The sequence below is a fragment of the Meles meles genome, chromosome 15, assembly GCF_922984935.1.
Source record: "Meles meles chromosome 15, mMelMel3.1 paternal haplotype, whole genome shotgun sequence".
NCBI lineage: Eukaryota > Metazoa > Chordata > Mammalia > Carnivora > Mustelidae > Meles > Meles meles.
In genome coordinates, this window is record NC_060080.1 from 49,100,438 (window position 1) to 49,118,341 (window position 17,904).

Below are 17,904 nucleotides of genomic sequence, written 5' to 3' on the forward strand. Positions count from 1 at the left end.
GCTTATTTATGCATCTGTCATTTATGTGTAGATTTTACTGTTTAGCTTTCAGAAGCAATCTCTCCAAACACACACCCTCTTCTGATTTTTTGTTTGTTTTAATTCTTTGTTTGAGAAAATTTTGCTCTCTCCGTGGCACTCAGCTCCAAGAGCCTAACGGACTCTTTCCACAACAATCGCCACCAGCACAACCTGCCCTCGGAAAGAGAACGCTTTGCAACTCCAGGCCCCGCCCCTGAAACTCAGCTCCGTAGACCAGATCGGAAAGGACAGAGCACGCATGCGCAGGGCGAAGGGGGCGCGGACGGCGCGCAGAAAGCACACCGCCGCCTGACCGTGAGCGGGAGCGTGCGTCGGAGGGGACGCCATAGACCCGGCCAGCGTGCGCAGGGAGGGAATGTGCGCATAGGGCCCGGACCTCGGCCATGGCTCATAGGCCGAAGAGGACCTTCCGGCAGCGCCGGGCCCACTCTAGTGACAGCGACGGCGCAGAAGAGCAGTCTTCTGAACCCGGGGCCCCGGAGGAGCAGACGGCCTCGGGCCTTACGGAGGAAGGGCAGCTCTCTGGAGGGGGACGCGTAGAGGCGACGGCCCGGCGTCTTCGGGGCCGGGGCCGGGGCCGGGTGTGGGCAAGTTCCCGGCGCGCGGCAAGAGCGGCTACGCGCACTGGAGGTGGCTTGAGCGTCCCAGGTGAGGCAGGGCATGGGGAGCCGGAGGTGACGCGAGGTAGGGGGGCGGGGAGAAGCCCTCGGGGTTCCCGGGAAGTTCCTGTGTCCCACTGCTGACCGCGAGCAGTCGCAGCGACCGTGAGCAAGACGGCCCGCCTTCGAGCACTCGCCCGCTGTTCGCAAGTCCACGTTGGGGGTGGGGGGGTTCGAATGGGAGACCAGAAAGAATCCTGAACGGTCTGTGGCTCGTCTGTGTTTGCATCATCAGGAGAACTCTGACCAGTTGTAGCTTTAGTGCAGTACTTGGCTGTTGTGAAGAACCTAAGTTGTCCCAGAGGTTTAAAAAAAATTCCTAATACTTTCAGGTAGGGTAAAGTTTTATGTACTTTTGAAAACATCCCAAACAATCAGAACAGTACATTAGACGAATCTAGGTGACAGACACTTGGACGTTTTCATTTGCTTGTTTTTGTTTTTCATCAGTTATTTGCAAGAACGGAGATTAGAATAACGCTGTATGTCCCAAAGTAGCATAATGGGTTGACGACCTTGTAGACTACCAATAATGGCTTTAATTAAGTACAATGTAATAGTATTGAAGTACCCTTCCGTTTTTAAATACAGAATTTAAGCAGCATAAAGTTGTTTGCATAAAATATGTTCTATTTTGAATTGGAGCTTAATAAAAATGCAGTTTTCGGTTAGTATTGAGGTAAAAAAAATTATCTTCCACTATTTTTAGTACAAGTGATTTTGGTGATTTCTTAATTATGACTTATATTTGTCTAAAGCTTTTTGTATTTTCCTACTCTGGAAGTCACCTGTTCAAACTTTAATAGGGAGAACAGAGTCCAGGAGTTGCCCCCCAACCTTTTTTTTTTTTTTTTTTTTAAGATTTTATTAGAACAAGTTGGGGAGGTCCTGGGAAGGCAGAGGGAGAAGGAGCCCCCACCCCAGCAGGGAGCCCCATGGGGACTCTCCCAGGACCCCGAGATCATGACAGCTGCTAAGGCAGCTGCTTAACTGACTGAGCCACCCAGGTGCCCCTAGGAGTTCCTTTTTGCTTACATTCTAAAACAGTGGTTCTCAAAACTTTTTGGTCTTAGTATCCCCTTTATAAAGGTATCCCAAACAGCTTTTGTTTATGTGTATTATATTTATTGATATTTACCATGTCAGAAATTAATATAAATTTTTATTCATTTTTTTCTAAATTTAACCATTACATGTAACGATAAATAACATTTTGTAGGGGGAAAAAAAAACTTTTCCAGAAAATAGAGTGACATTGTTTTCAGTTTGCAAATCTTTAATGTCTGATTTCATGGAAGACAGCCAACTTCTCAAAGCTGCTTCCACATTCACTCTGTTGTGATGCATTGTTTCATTTGAAATATGAAGGAAACCACAGGTATGTGTTGTAATAGGAATACCTTATAGCCTTTTTAGATCATTGAGGGTGTTCTGCTTTGATATGACAAAAAAGGATCAGCAAATAGTAGCTTGCTTCTTAAAGGTAGTTTGCAATGGCAGCTGAAACCATATCTGTCAGTTTTTTTATACTTCATTAAAATCCATTGGTCTGTTTGCACTTTCAACGGAATCTTTTATTCATGCATGATTGGTAACATCATGAATTGACTATTGGAAAGTATTGGTTCACTGAGTTTGCAAATGTTGGTACGTTTTATTACATAATATCCCCCAAAAATTCTGTTAATGTTACTGTGTTACTTCTGATAATGATCAGTGGTTTAGTGATGGAAAGATACTGAGTTCACAGTACAGGATGTAACTTTTCCAAAACTCTAGTTTTCACTTGAAATCTCTAATTCTTGACGTGATAGGCATGCTTTTGCTCATTTTTGAGAAAATTTGTTACTTATACATGTAGGAATAACTGGAGTTTGTCATTCTCTTAAGTAAAACAGTGTTGCTCCTTGAAGGCAGTGGCTAGTTCAGCTTGCAGCTGATCATACAGATGCTTCAGTGAGGCAACCATTGTGTTTCACTATGCCCCAGAAGTGCTGTATACACACTTCCATTTTGTCCTATAGAATATTTAAAAGATGTGGGGCGCCTGGGTGGATCAGTTGGTTAAGTGACTGCCTTCGGCTCAGGGTCACGATCCTGGAGTCCCAGGATCAAGTCCCACATCAGGCTCCCTGCTCCGCAGGGAGTCTGCTTCTTCCGTGGACCTCTCTCCTCTCATGCTCTCTCTCTCTCAAATAAATAAATAAAATCTTAAAAAAATATATATATTTAAAAGATGTGTACTCCAAGGTCAAAATTTGATAAAGTTAATAACTTTTTATCGCTTCATTTAGGATGGTAAATACAACTGTTTTTTTGGGTTTGTGGGTTTTTTTTTTTTTTTCCTGGTAATGCTTGGTGATGAAGAATACAGTGGCTGCCAGTACAGATTGCTGTCACTGTCTTGATCCATACTAATAAACCAGTTTTACCCACCACTGCTTTTGCTGCCTTATGTAAATAGCAACAGACTAAAAAGGGCAAATAACATGATAATATGTGATGAAAGTAGTTTTGAACTCACACACCCTCTGAAAGGGTCCTAGGGATTTCCAGGGGTTGGTGGACCATGATTTTGAGAACCGCTGTTCTGGTGTTAATCCACTTTGAGAAGAGGTAGGAGTTGTCATAAATAGTAGCAAAAAAAGATGTAATCTGTAGTTATATTACTTTGTATTCTAAGTTTTGATCTTACTCCAGATTTTTTTAATTCTATATAGGTATGTTAATTAATTCACATTTTGTTTATTCAATTCTCACAGTACCCTTATGGGTGTTAATCTCTTAACGTTATCTTTGCTTAATAGATTATGGACAGACCGTCCTTCCAAGTCCTTCCCAAATCTCACAGTAGAAACAAAGAGATCCATGATTTAATGGAGACCACAGTGCTCATTACAGTACTGTTTGCCACTAGCCATTGAAATATACCATAAATTTCAGAGTTGAATAAAATTGGATTAAAAGCCCTGCTTCTGCACTTAATAACTTTGTGAAACTGAGCATGTTATTTAGCCTCTCCAATCCCTAATGTCCTCGTCAACAATAGCATTTACTTTATAGTATTGTGAAATTCTGTAATTGTGTGAAATAGAACTTGTAAAACAGATTAAAGTGTGCCTAGAGTTATTAAGTGTACATCAGTTTTTTTTTCTTTTTGAACTTATTCACTACCACTATTTTTCTTCTTTGTTTTAAATTTTCCTTCACTTTTTGATGCCTTTTTCTCTGCCGTTCTCTTCCCTTTTCTCATTGCATCTTTTAAGAGAATATTTTATTAGATAAGTAGATCATATAAATAGGGTCAGTCTGTGCATTTATTAGATCATCCCCAGGTTTCAGAAAGAAGGGAAATGGAGAAAGATACTTAAAATACATGGAGAGAAATTAAAACACTATACATGTATAATGCTATGTGTTGTGTAGAATTTCAGTTACTAATTCCACTATCTTGACTCTTTCTTGTTTTATTCAAAAAATGTCCTGTTAGAATCCAGAATGGTTGATCTTTCAACAGATGAAGAGGATGAAACAGCTCATTCCTTAGAAAATAAGGATGATCAGAGTTCATCATCCAACAGCTCTAGCTCTCTGGAAGAAGAATTTTCATCAGTAGGTTGGTAAATTTTGTAATTGTGATTACCTTTATTTCTAATATCGGTATTTTCTATGCCAGTGATTCTTAATTATTGGTAACACAGCTGTAGTGAAGTATGGAGCAAGTAAATCATTGCCAATGATTGTCAAGTGTCAAAATTGACTGCTTTTTTCCATTACATGACATGTGCAAGGTCAGACACTTTTTAAGACCCAGAACTAGGATTCAGACTCAGGTAGTCTGCTCCAGAACCTGTTCTTAACCACTGTGCTGTACTTATGAATCACATGCCAGTATCTGAAGAATGGTAAGAATTTGTTACTGAGGATGTTTTGGGTATAGGATATAGCAAATGTAAAACTCTAGGGAAGTTAACATAGCATATGCAGAGAACTAAAAATAGTTGTTGCAATGAAAATATTTAGTTGGAGTTTAAGAAGGAAGAACAACAAAAACAGACAAATTGGAGTCAGATAATATAGCGTTTGGGAGAACTACTGAAAATTTTTTGCAAATAAACGACATGACCATTTTTAGAGAGATCAGTCCAGTTCAGGGGTTGGCAAATTACCACTTGTGAGCCAAATGTGAACCATCACATGCTTTTGCAAGTAAATCCTTATTAAAACACAGCCACTCTCATTCAATTATATATTGTCTATGGCTGCTTTTGCATTACAGTGACAGAGTTTAGAAGTTGTGACAGATACTTTATGGCCCACAAAGCTGAAAGTTTTTCTCTGGGCTATTACTTAAGCTCAGGTTTTTGTAACTTGTTTTGTGCTTTGGACTCATGTCACTCTCTTGAAGTCTGAAGGCTTCTTGAGAAAAATACGTAGCGTTATAAAAGAAACAAATTAACTTGAAATGTAATTGTTTAAATACATTTTTAAAGACTTGTAATAGGCCACCCAGGTGGCTCAGTCGTCTGCCTGCAGCTCAGGACATGATCCAGGGATTCTGGGATCAAGTCTCACATCAGGCTCCATGCTCAGCAGGGAGTCTGCTGCTCCCTCCACCCTTCCACACATCACATAATATCTCTCTCTCTCAAATAAAATCTTAAAAAAAAAAAAGACTTGTAAAATAGTGAAAGTGCTTTATTAACTTATTAAATAGCAAGAACTAGTAGCTCTTATAATTTTTTTTCTTATACAAGTTCACAAGGTACAGAAGTCCTTAGTGATGAAAACAAAATTAAGAATCGAAGCCTGGTAGATATGTGATGCCTTGTCTAGACTCTAGATATGGTGCTGTCCATTAGAACTTTTTGCAGTGATATAAAAATTTTATATCTTCATATAAAGAAGAGCTCTAGAAATGTGGCTAGTGCAGCTAAGGAACTGGATTTTGAATTTGGCTAAATTTAAATGGTCACATAGAGCTAGTAATCACTGTATTGTACAGTGCTGCTTTAGAAGATGAATTAGACAGTATAAGCCAGTAGTTGTAAAGTGTTGGCAGCTTTGCACACCTAAGGAGAGAAGACAGTGTTTGGCAATGCGTGAGATACTTTTTAATTATTTTATTTTTAATTTTTTTAATTATTTTTAATTATTGCTGTGACTGAGGTGTTGCTGGCATGTAGTGCCCTGGAGATAAGAGATGATAAATTTCTCAGAGTACAGGACAGTTCAGCACAGTGAAGAATTGTCCCTCCCCAGAGCTCGTTTCAGAAGTACTGAAAGTTGAAAATTTGTCCTGTTTTTCTTTCTTCTGGAAAAGGAAAGATGAAGGAATGTGAGAAGCTTGGGGATTGGTTTGTGGATCAAGGAGTGCATTTATTTTTGGTTCAAACAGTGCAACTATTAGAATGATCCAGTATTGGAATATCTGTCTTGAGATGTTGTAGATAGTGCATGTTACACGTGGGGCATGATAGTAACCTGTACTGCTTAGATGAGATGATGTATATGAAAATTATTTAACTTACAAATCTGCATGTTTTTATTATAAAGCAGTATGCTAACTTAATTCATTCCATGTTTGGCCAGCATCTGCTACGAGGTAATGTTGGATATAGATAGGACAGGATAATAACTGTTCTCTTGAACTTTTTTTTCTTTATTGTACCTTGAGAGAGAATTAGCTTTTTGTAGCACTGGTATTTTATTAGTGAGTCCATTGCCTGTGATTTATTAAACCCCATCAAGTCTTTGCAGATGAATCCCTTACACTTCCAGAATTTCTGCTTTTGTATTCATACAGTTGAATATTTGAACCTCCGTGTATCATCTTCCTCCTGATTTTACATTAAAATTTCCTAGAAGGCTATAAAAACATAGTGCTGCTCAGCTCCACCTCAGATCAACAGTCTGAATCTCTGGGATGGGGAGCTTAGGTACCAGTAGATTACCAAGCTTTCCAGGTGACTCTAATGTGCAAGAAGTGTCAAGAAATGCTAGTGGAACCTGTTGTGAAGGTTTTGAGTCTTAATTCTGCTTCAGGTTATATTTAGCTGTCCCTCCCAGCTTTAAAGACATGTCTTTTTAGCTTTGTTCACGTCACATTAAGATCATTAAACCAGGCAGGACAAACCACAGAGCCCTTAACAGATCTTTACAGGGCTTTGTAATCAGCATATTTTTTTGGAGAAATAATTCAACTAGTTAAGAATCCAGTGCACTATGTGATTTTCCCCACACATTTTAACATTATCCACAAGGAAAACATGCAACTGTTAAATTCTTTGGAAAGATGAAGAAACATCTCACCTGCATCATTTCCCTATACTAATCTATAAATTTGTACTAGTCCATAAAAACTAAGTCACTTGATTTGATATTCCTTGTTCTTTTTTTTTTTTTTTTTAAGGTTTTATTTATTCGAGAGACAACGCACACGAGTGGGGAGAGGCAGAGGGAAAATGAAAGAATCTTAAGCAGACTCTGTGCTGAGCACAGAGCCCAATGCAGGCTTGATCTCACAACCTTGAGATTACGACCTGAGCCAAAACCAAGAGTTGGACATTTAGCCTATTGAGCCACCTAGACACGCCTGATATTCCTTGTTCTTAATGAACATATGTTGGTTTTTAGTGATCACCTGTTACTGTTTTATAATTCAAGGGCTTGTTTTCCTTAGCACCAATGTCAACATCTCCAGGGATAAGACATCTTTTTATTTCTCAAAGAATTTGGAATAGTTTATGGTAAAGTTTAGAACATTTTACTTGGGCCTTGGTAACTTAACGTCCTTAATTATAATTTTGAAGTGCTTGAAATAGTGAAAAGTTCCTTTAATGTTTGGTTTACCAAGTATTTTGCTTAAGAAACTATTTTTTTCCAGGGCACCTGCGTGGCTCAGTGAGTTAAGCTTCTGCCTTTGGCTCAGGTCATGATCTCAGATCCTGGTATTGAGCCCCGCATCCGGCTCTTTGCTCAGTGGGGAGCCTGCTTTCTCCCTCTCTCTCTGCCTGCCTCTCTACCTACTTGTGATCTCTCTCTCTGTCAAATAAATAAATAAAATCTTTTAAAAAAAAAAAGAAAGAAACTATTTTTTTCCAGAAAGTAAAGATAAATTTCAGCTTAGATCATGCTTAAGAAAATTGTTTTGAATTAGAAGAGTACACATTAATATGGTTTATACACTATAAAGAAAAACTAAAACAAGGATGTATTAAAAGATGTCACTTAAATAGTTTTCACCTGGTAAATGAACCTGAATATTTTCTTTACACTTTTTAACTTCTTACATTTATTCATGTGGAAATCACCATAGGACCTTGGAGACTGATTTAGCTGTATGCTGGTTTTAGTCACTTTCTCACTCTCTCTATGCCTGGATGCCCTAAGGGGAGGGGCATCCTCTCCCTCTTCTTGAGTCAGACTGGCCTGTCCCCCTTCATCCTGACCTCAACAGTTCTCACTGACTAAGCCATCCGCAACTCTCTCCACATCCCCACCCTCACAATCTCAGAGCTTCTAGAAATGAGAAATAGTCCTCAACAAAAAGCCAGCAACATCTGATGTATAAGGGAGCTAAGAGATAAATTGAAGTGATATGAGTACATTTTCTGATACTTCTAGATTAGATTCATTTTCTAATTTTCTATTTTAATCTCTATAAAAGTAATTTTCTTTCATTATTGATGTAGGTTTTGAGCTGTGCAGTAACATTATCAGAATATGAAAAAAACTAGACACTGCCTTTTTTTCTATTTAAATATGAAAACTATGTATTTCTGTTACTGTTTGTTTTTCATTGTCTTCCTCTTTGTTCCTTTCAGTAAATATCCCTGATGCAGCTTTTATTCAGGCAGCCCGCAGAAAACGTGAATTGGCCAGGGCCCAAAATGACTATATTTCTTTGGATGTAAAACATACCTCTGCCATCCCTGGGATGAAGAAAAACAGTGGTGAAGATCCTGAGAGTGAGCCTGATGACCATGAGAAGAGAATAGCATTTACTCCAACGTCTCAAACCCTTAAACAAAGAATGGCTGAAGAAACAAGTATATACTTAATTTATTTACAATGTATTAACATTAAGGGATTTTTCACTTGAATATAATATTATGTTAAAATCTCCATAAAAACATAGTGTAGTGTTTACTTTAAAAGTGTTAGAAGTTGGTTTTTATTTAATACCAGTTTGGTCAGTGACATAATAGTCTCTGAAAGACATGTCTATTAAAATACTATTATCAAATAATGTGTAATAACGTTTACTATTATCTGACCTCCACTTGATCATTTTTGGCAGATTAAAAAAAATTGTACAGTGTCTTATTTTTGCTATTGAAAACTTTCATTGTCATCTTTATAAAGATATTTTTAACATGGAAGCATCTACAGGGATTTTACTGTCATTTATTAAAATCTCCCCTACTCTAATAAAATATTTCCTCTACCAATAATCCTTAGGTCTCAAAGGACTTTTTTCACATTTCACATTTATAAACAATATGTTTTACCAAAACTTTTGTTACTTCAAATAGGAATTTTTCAGAATGAGACTTTTGGTTTCCTTATAACCCAGAAATTATTTTTCAGTATTCAGATTCTAAAGTAGAATTTATAATCTCTGATAAGGAATAGCAAATGTTTCTTTTTTCCAAGGTTTTTTTTTTTTTCCCATATGTGAAACTGTAGTGTTTTCAGTGGGACGGTTTGGTGATGAGTACTGATTCCAGGATTCAAGACTCAGCTTCAGCACATTCCTCAGACAAGTTATGTAACCTCCTGATAGGAGTTCCCTCATTATTTTTAAAAAAAAAAGTGATAATAGTGCTTTCTTCTAGATTATTGTGAAGAATAAGTTAACACATGTAAAGGAACTAAGCCAGCGTGTTATAAGCCTCCCAAAAAGGCTACCTGATGCTATTAGAATGGAAAAATACGGACTTATTCTTGAATTTTTTTTTTCCTAGCACCCAGAAATGAAGAAACAAGTGAAGAAAGTCAGGAAGATGAAAATCAAGATATTTGGGAACAGCAGCAAATGAGGAAAGCAGTTAAAATAACAGAGGTAATAATTTTTTATACCAATTGTATTCATTTTCTGTGGCTGCTATAACAAATTAATCACAAACCTGATGGCTTAAAACAAGAAACATATATTCTCTCCTAGTTGTGGAAGCTAGAAGTCCAAAAACAAGGTATTAGGAGGGTTGTGCTCCCTTTGAAAGCCTAGGGGAGAATCTTTTTTTGCCTTCCAAATCTGGTCACCCGAGATGTTCCTTGCTTTGCACCTGCATAACCCCTCTCTCTGTCTCCTTCTTTATATAGTCTTCTCTGTGCCTCTACTCTCATTTTGTAAGAAAATTTCTCATTGCACTTAGGGCCCAGCTGGATAATACAAGATTTCTCATCTTGCAATATTTCACTTAATTAAAACCACAAAGACCCTTTTTCCAAATAAGGTCATATTCACAGGTTCTGGGGGTTGGGACATAGACATATCTTCTGTGAGGCCGCTCTTCAACTTACTATACCTTTTATATTATGTTCTTTTCCTACTAGATCATAAACACCTCCCACATTTTATAGGCCATTTGAGGGGACCATATTTTATCTTTAATTTTATAGTAACTGTGACATGGTAGGTACGTAAATGTAAAATTTAAACAAATAAATAGATTTAAAACAAAACTAATTAAAAAATACTGTTCTTGAAGTCAAAAGTCCTAGATTTGGGTTCTTACTGTACCACTAAAATATATGCTCCGTGTGGTCAAGAATTATTAACTATTCAGTCATTCCATTGTGTGTGTGTGTGTGTATATATACACACACACCACATCTTCTTTATCAATTCATCTGTTGATGGACATCAAGGTTCTTTCCATAGTTTCACTATTGTGGACATTGCTGCTATAAACATTAGGGTGCAGGTGCCCGTTCGGATCACTATGTTTGTATCTTTAGGGTAAATACCCAGTAGTGCAATTGCTGGGTCATAGGGTAGTTCTATTTTCAACATTTTAAGGAACCTCCATGCTGTTTTCCAGAGTGGTTGCACCAGCTTGCATTCCCACCAACAGTGTAGGAGGTTCCCCTTTCTCCGCATCCTCGCCAGCATCTGTCATTTCCTGGCTTAATTTTAGCCATTCTGACTGGTGTGAGGTGATATCTCATTGTGGTTTTGATTTGTATTTCCCTGATGCCGCGGGATGTGGAGCACTTTTTCATGTGTCTGTTGGCCATCTGGATGTCTTCTTTGCAGAAATGTCTGTTCATGTCTTCTGCCCATTTCTTTTTTTTTCTTCTTTTTTTTAATATTTTATTTATTCATTTGACAGAGAGAGACCACAAGCAGGCAGAGCAACAGACAGAGAGGGGGGGGAAGCAGGCTCCCCACTGAGCAGAGAGCCTGATGTGGGGTTCGATCCCAGGACCCTGGGATCATGACCCAAGCTGAAGGCAGAGGTTTAACCCACTGAGCCACCCAGGCGCCCCTTCTGCCCATTTCTTGATTGGATTATTTGTTCTTTTGGTGTTGAGTTTGCTAAGTTCCTTATAGATTTTGGACACTAGCCCTTTATCTGATATGTCATTTGCAAATATCTTCTCCCATTCTGTCAGTTGTCTTTTGGTTTTGTTAACTTGTTTCCTTTGCTGTGCAAAAGCTTTTGATCTTAATGAAATCCCAATAGTTCATTTTTGCCCTTGCTTCCCTTGCCTTTGGCAATGTTCCTAAGAAGATGTTGCTGCGGCTGAGGTCCAAGAGGTTGCTGCCTGTGTTCTCCTCAAGGATTTTGATGGATTCCTTTCTCACATTGAGGTCCTTCATCCATTTTGAGTCTGTTTTCATGTGTGGTTTAAGGAAGTGGTCCAGTTTCATTTTTCTGCATGTGACTGTCCAATTTTTCCAGCACCGTTTATTGAAGAGGCTGTCTTTTTTCCATTGGACATTCTTTCCTGCTTTGTCGAAGATTACTTGACCATAGAGTTGAGGGTCTATTTCTGGGCTCTCTATTCTGTTCCATTGATCTATGTGTCTGTTTTTGTGCTAGTACCATACTGTCTTGATGATGACAGCTTTGTAATAGAGCTTGAAGTCCAGAATTGTGATGCCACCAACTTTGTCTTTGTTCTTCAATATTCCTTTGGCTATTCGAGGTCTTTTCTGGTTCCATATAAATTTTAGGATTATTTGTACCATTTCTTTGAAAAAAATGGATGGTGTTTTGATAGGGATTGCATTAAATGTGTAGATTGCTTTAGGTAGCATAGACATTTTCACAATATTTATTCTTCCAATCCAGAAGCATGGAACATTTTTCCATTTCTTTGTGTCTTCCTCAGTTTCTTTCATGAGTACTTTATAGTTTTCTGCGTATAAATTCTTAGCCTCTTTGGTTAGGTTTATTCCTAGGTATCTTATAGTTTTGGGTGCAATTGTAAATGGGACTGACTCCTTAATTTCTCTTTCTTCTGTCTTGTTGTTGGTGTAGAGAAATGCAACTGATTTCTGTGCATTGATTTTATATCCTGACACTTTACTGAATTCCTGTACAAGTTCTAGCAGTTTTGGAGTGGAGTCTTTGGGTTTTCCACATATAGTATCATATCGTCTGCGAAGAGTGATAGTTTGACTTCTTCTTTGCCAATTTGGATGCCTTTAATTTCCTTTTGTTGTCTGATTGCTGAGGCTAGGACTTCTAGGACTATGTTGAATAGCAGTGGTGATAATGGACATCCCCGCCGTGTTCCTGACCTTAGCGGAAAAGCTTTCAGTTTTTCTCCATTGAGAATGATATTTGCGGTGGGTTTTTTATAGATGGCTTTGATAATGTTGAGGTATGTGCCCTCTATCCCTACACTTAGAAGAGTTTTGATCAGGAAGGGATGCTGTACTTTGTCAAATGCTTTTTCAGCATCTATTGAGAGTATCATATGGTTCTTGTTCTTTTATTAATGTGTTGTGTCACTTTGATTGATTTGTGGATGTTGAACCAACCTTGCAGCCCTGGAATAAATCCCACTTGGTCATGGTGAATAATCCTTTTAATGTATTATTGAATCCTGTTGGCTAGTATTTTGGTGAGAATTTTTGCATCTGTGTGATTCTTTTTTTATATTATTAATAAGAAATAGAAGGGTCACCTGGTGGTTCAGTGAGTGGAGCATCTGACTCTTGATCTCAGGGTTATGAGTTTGAGCCACACGTTTGGTGTAGAGATTACTTAAATAAAACTTCAAAAGAAATAATAAGAATTGGTAAATATTTGCTTTCCTTTTTTTCCTTCCTTTTCTTTCTTTTGTTCAGATGTATGTTATCTTAGGATAATAGGATAATAATATTATCTTAGGATAATGGCCAAGAGTGGTATTACGAATAAAGGACATGAACATTTTTATGGCATTTACTACATTTTTCCCTGTTGCTTTCTAAAGAAAATTTAGATGAGTCTGTAACGCCACTGATATTATGAGAATGTTTCATAACAGTCTTGCCAACTTAGGTGCAAGATTAGTTGCACCTAAAAAATGGAATCTCAAGCTGTTTGATTTGCATTTTTTATTATTAACTGTGGGTGTATTTACTGGTTCCTTTATTGAAGATCTACCCTATGCTACTGTGTCAGTTTCCTGTGATTGCTGTAACAAATAACCACAAGTGTTGTGACTTAAAACAACAGAAATTTATTTTCTCATATTTTGGGAGATGAGAAGTCTGAAATCCAGGTATTAGTAGGGCTGTACTCCTTCGAAAATCTCTAGAGGATAATCTCTAGACTCCTTGACTGTTCTAGCTTATGGCATCTGTTGACATGTAGCTACCTCTCTCTGTCTGCTCCATCTTCACATCACCTCCTTCTTTGCACCCCAGAATTCCTCTCCCTCTCTTATAGGATATGTGTATTGCATTTAGGACTCATCTGGATAAGCTCCTTCTCTCCAGATCCTTAATCATATCTTTTGCCATGTAAGGTAAAATTCACAAGTTTTGGAAATTAGGACATGGACTTATCTTTTTGGGGTTGCTCTTCAGCTGCTGCACCACTTAATAATGATAGACACTAGAATGTACAATCTTTATAGGGGAGAAACAGCTAAACAAAATAATTGTAGTGAAATCTTACAGGTTGTCTGACAGAACTTGTACAGGATCCTGAGATGGCACATAGGAGCAAGTGAGTGGTCAGTTTCATGAGTGAATAGGGAGACTTGGAAGAGCTGCTGCAGAAGTCAGTCATACTTAGATGGGTCTTTGAAAGATGCTTATAATGTAAGGGATTGGAGACAGTATATCAGGATGTGAAGACATAAGATGTGAAATAGTCTGACTAGTTTGAGGAGTTGCAGGAGTGATAGGAGCCGGATGGGAGGTTTGGTTAAAAATTAACATGAAAAATGATGATGCCTTGTGGAAAATATAAGAATAGTTAAGCCAGTGGTTTGGCTAATTATCTGGTCTACTTCTTTGCATATTCTTGTCTAAAACGCATTCTTCAGAACTCTTTTCCATGTTCTGTGTATGGTGGTGATAAGTTATGATTAGCCAGAGGACAGTAATATGAAATATTATGAGATGTACTAACTAGAACATGGTCCTCAACCCAATAACAAACCCAAATAACAATAATAGCTTAAACAGAACTAAAAGCTTTCCCGGAAACCCGCCAGAAGACTTCCATTTACTTTTCTTTGACTAGAGCAGTTAAGTGCATACTTCTGGAAAACATAATTTTCTGGGAGTACGTTAGATCATGAACAAAACTAGCTTTAAAAACACTGAGAAGCAAGGCGCTGGGGTGGCTCAGTGGGTTAAAGCCTCTGCCTTCAGCTCAGGTTATGATCCTAGGGTCCTGGGGTCAACCCACATCAGGCTCTCTGCTCAGCGGGGAACCTGCTTCTCCCCTTTCCCCCACCAACCCCACCTGCTTCTCTGCCTGCTTGTGATCTCTGTCAAATAAATAAGTAAAATCTTTTAAAAACAAATGAAAAGCAAGCTTTTGTGAAAAGTAAGATTTTGTAATTTGCCTCTTGCATGCAAAAATGACATTTTATTTATTTTTTATTTTTTTTATTTTTTAAAAAGTGTGAACGGGAAGTGGGGGACGGGGTGGGCCGGGGGGAAGATAGGGTGGTGCAGAGAAAGAGAATCTTAAGCAAACACTGCCCTGAGCCCAACAGAGGGCTCAATCTTGTGACCTGTGCCGAAATCAAGAGTTGGATGCTTAACCGACTAAGCCACTGAGGCGCCCCTAAAATTCTGTATCTTAAAACTGAGAATTGTAAAAACATTTCATTATAACTATAAAAAATGTCAAAGGCATGGAATTTTGAGCTGGTGAGACACTGGAATACCCAGTCTGTTTTCATGCTATTAATGTTTATAAGATTAATGAGTCTTTTAAAACAATACAAATTTTCATATTTTTAGGGACGAGACCTAGATCTTTCCTACAGCAGTGAACCTCAAACAGTAAAGAAGTTTGATACTTCGATTTCATTACCACCAGTAAATTTAGGAATTATAAAAAAGCAATTAAATACTAGGTAAGTAATTGATTTTAAAATATATTTGTCTTAGACATTTAATAGTGGGGGGAAAAAAAACTATGTTTTTCCTAATTAAGTACAAATATTAATATTAAACAGATTTGTAGGGAAAAAATAGCATCACCTGTATTATCACACTAGCACAACTGATTTTCTTTTCTGTGTGTGTCTTTTTTAGTATTTATAATAGATACATGCTACATAGTTAAAATCAATAAATATCAAATTCCGCTTTTTTTACTATTTTATAAGCCTTTATCAGTGTTGCTAAATGGCCTTTAATTCTTTTTTTTAATTTTTTTAATTTATTTATTATTTTTTTAAAAAACATATAATGTATTTTTATCCCCAGGGGTGCCGGTCTGTGAATCACCAGGTTTACACACTTCACAGCACTCACCATAGCACAATGGCCTTTAATTCTTAAAAGTAGTAAGTTGGGAGTGATATCAGGAAGATGGCATCATAGGAAGATGCCAGACCTCATTTCCTCATAGAGATACCAACTTACTATACAGTCTAAAAAGCCTTTTTGAGAATTCAGAAACCATTTAGCTCAAAGCCAAGAATAGCCACATTGAAATGGAGGAGAATCCATTTCTTTCTTTTTTTTTTTTAATTTAAATTCAATTAATTAACATATAATATACTACTAGTTTCAGAGGTACAAGTCAGTGACTCATTAGTTTTATATAATACCCAGTGCTCATTACATCACCTGCCCTCCTTAATGTCCACCACCAAAGCCATTTCATTTTAACCGCATCAACCACTCTTACAAGCCTGTACTGCTTGTGAGAGAGAAAAGGCCCAATTCACAGCTTCTCCATTGAGAGGGAAAAAAGAAGGGTGGAACAAACCTCCAACATTTTGGCTTTTGGAGGGACTGCCTAAGGGACTGTTTCTGTCCTCTCTGTCTCAGCTATAATGGGGAACTGTCACACCGTGGATGACTGGGGGCCACAAGGAGCAAAGGACAGCTCTGTTGTTACAGAGCCAGAAAGCGTGCCATACTACAGATGAACACCAGAGGGACCAAGTGACTACAAATGCCTTAAAAAAGAAACCCACAACCCTTCTAATAGGGAAATTTCATATAGAAGCCCAAAGAAGATACATCCCCCACAAAAGATTGTGCCTGCCCCCCAGGTCTCCAGCCAGGCTGATTGGTGATGTCCCTTCCCCATCTGAAAGTTTTTCCCTTAAGTGCATTTCCAAATGCATAAGACAACAACAAACCATAACAGGAGGCATAAACAAGGAAAACCTGGCCAAACCAAAGGAGCAAAATAATTCCCCAGAACCAGCCTTAAAGAATTATCAATTACTTGGTAAACAATTCAGAAAAATCTGATAGAAGCTGAAAGTGCTATAAGAGAGCACACACAACTAAAGAAAATTACAGAAACAGTATATAAACAAAGTGAAAATATCAACAAAGAGAAACTATAAAAAAAAAACCTGAGATTCTTGAGCTAAGCAATATAATTAGTGAGCTGAAAACTTCACTAGAGGAGATCAGCAACCTATTTGATCAAGCAGAAGAAAGAACCAGTGACCTCAAAGACTGGTCATTTAAAATTATCAAGTCAGAGGAACCAAAAAAAAAACCAAAAACAAAGATGAAAAGTGAAGAAAGCCTAGGGGACTTAAACAGTATCTGTCAAACAGAACAATGTATACATTATGGAAGTCTAAGTAGGAGAAGAGAGAGTGGGGCAGGAAGCTTATCTGAAGATATCATGGTCAAAAACTTACCAATCTGAGGAAGAAAGTGGACATCTGATTTCAGGCTTAAAAGATCCCAAGAAGGTTGAACCCAGAGAAGCTCACACTGAGACCCATAATCAAACTTTTAAAAGGCAGAAAGAGAATTTTGAAAGCCACAAGACAAAAGCACCTCATCAGATACTAGGGAGCCCCATAAGATTATCAGTAGATTTCTCAACAGAAACATAGGCTAGAAGGAGTAGGATGATATATACAATGTGCTGAAAAAAACTCCCACCCAGGACTATTGTAACCAATAAAAATTGTCCTTCAAAAATGAAGGAGAAATAAAAACTTCAGATAAAAGCTGAGGGTGTTCATTACCATTAACCTGCCTTACAAAAATTACTATCAAAAGTTCAGATTGAGAGGAGGCCAGCTGGTAATAGGAACAATGTCAAAACAAAATATAAAGCTGTCTGATAGGGACGCCTGGGTGGTTCAGTGGGTAAATAAAGCCTTTGCCTTCGGCTCAGGTCGTGATCCCAGGATCCTGGGATCGAGCCCCACATCCGGCTCTCTGCTTAGCAGGGAGTCTGCTTCCCCCCTCCCCCCCGCCTCTCTGCCTACTTGTGATCTGTCTCTCAAATAAATAAATAAAATCTAAAAAAAAAAAAAAAGGCTGTCTGGTAAATATATAGACAAATAGATATTCAGGTTCTACTGTAAGGGTGATGTGAAAATCAGTTTTAGTTCAGGTATAGAATTTAAAAGATAAACACAAAAAACTATAATGCTGTTAATACAAAATTTTAAAATGTAATTTGTGACCAATAAAAAGTGGAGGAAATAAAAGGGAATAAGTATAGTTTTTTATATGTGATTGAAGTTATCAGCTTAAAATAGATTAGAACTATAAGATATTTTTTGTAATCCCCGTGGT

The 17,904-nt window shown here is 37.8% G+C and overlaps 1 protein-coding gene across 10 annotated transcripts in view; it reads left to right on the forward strand.

Moving 5' to 3' along the window:
• Positions 1–317: 317 nt before the first annotated feature.
• The window catches only part of GCFC2 (GC-rich sequence DNA-binding factor 2), a 46,928-nt gene continuing 29,341 nt past the window's right edge, over positions 318–17,904 (forward strand). For 8 of the 10 annotated variants that reach the window (XR_006815076.1, XR_006815077.1, XM_045979299.1 and 5 more), the window contains exons 1-5: positions 318–690; positions 4,192–4,317; positions 8,528–8,752; positions 9,671–9,768; positions 15,133–15,248. Coding sequence is in view for 8 of the 10 variants with exons in the window: in XM_045979299.1 (XP_045835255.1) it covers positions 426–690; positions 4,192–4,317; positions 8,528–8,752; positions 9,671–9,768; positions 15,133–15,248 (830 nt within the window). In the remaining 2 variants the exon portion in view is untranslated. Of the gene's footprint in view, positions 691–889; positions 1,034–4,191; positions 4,318–8,527; positions 8,753–9,670; positions 9,769–15,132; positions 15,249–16,173; positions 17,074–17,904 lie in introns of those variants that run through there. The other 2 variants (XM_045979307.1, XM_045979301.1) reach the window with 2 other exon arrangements.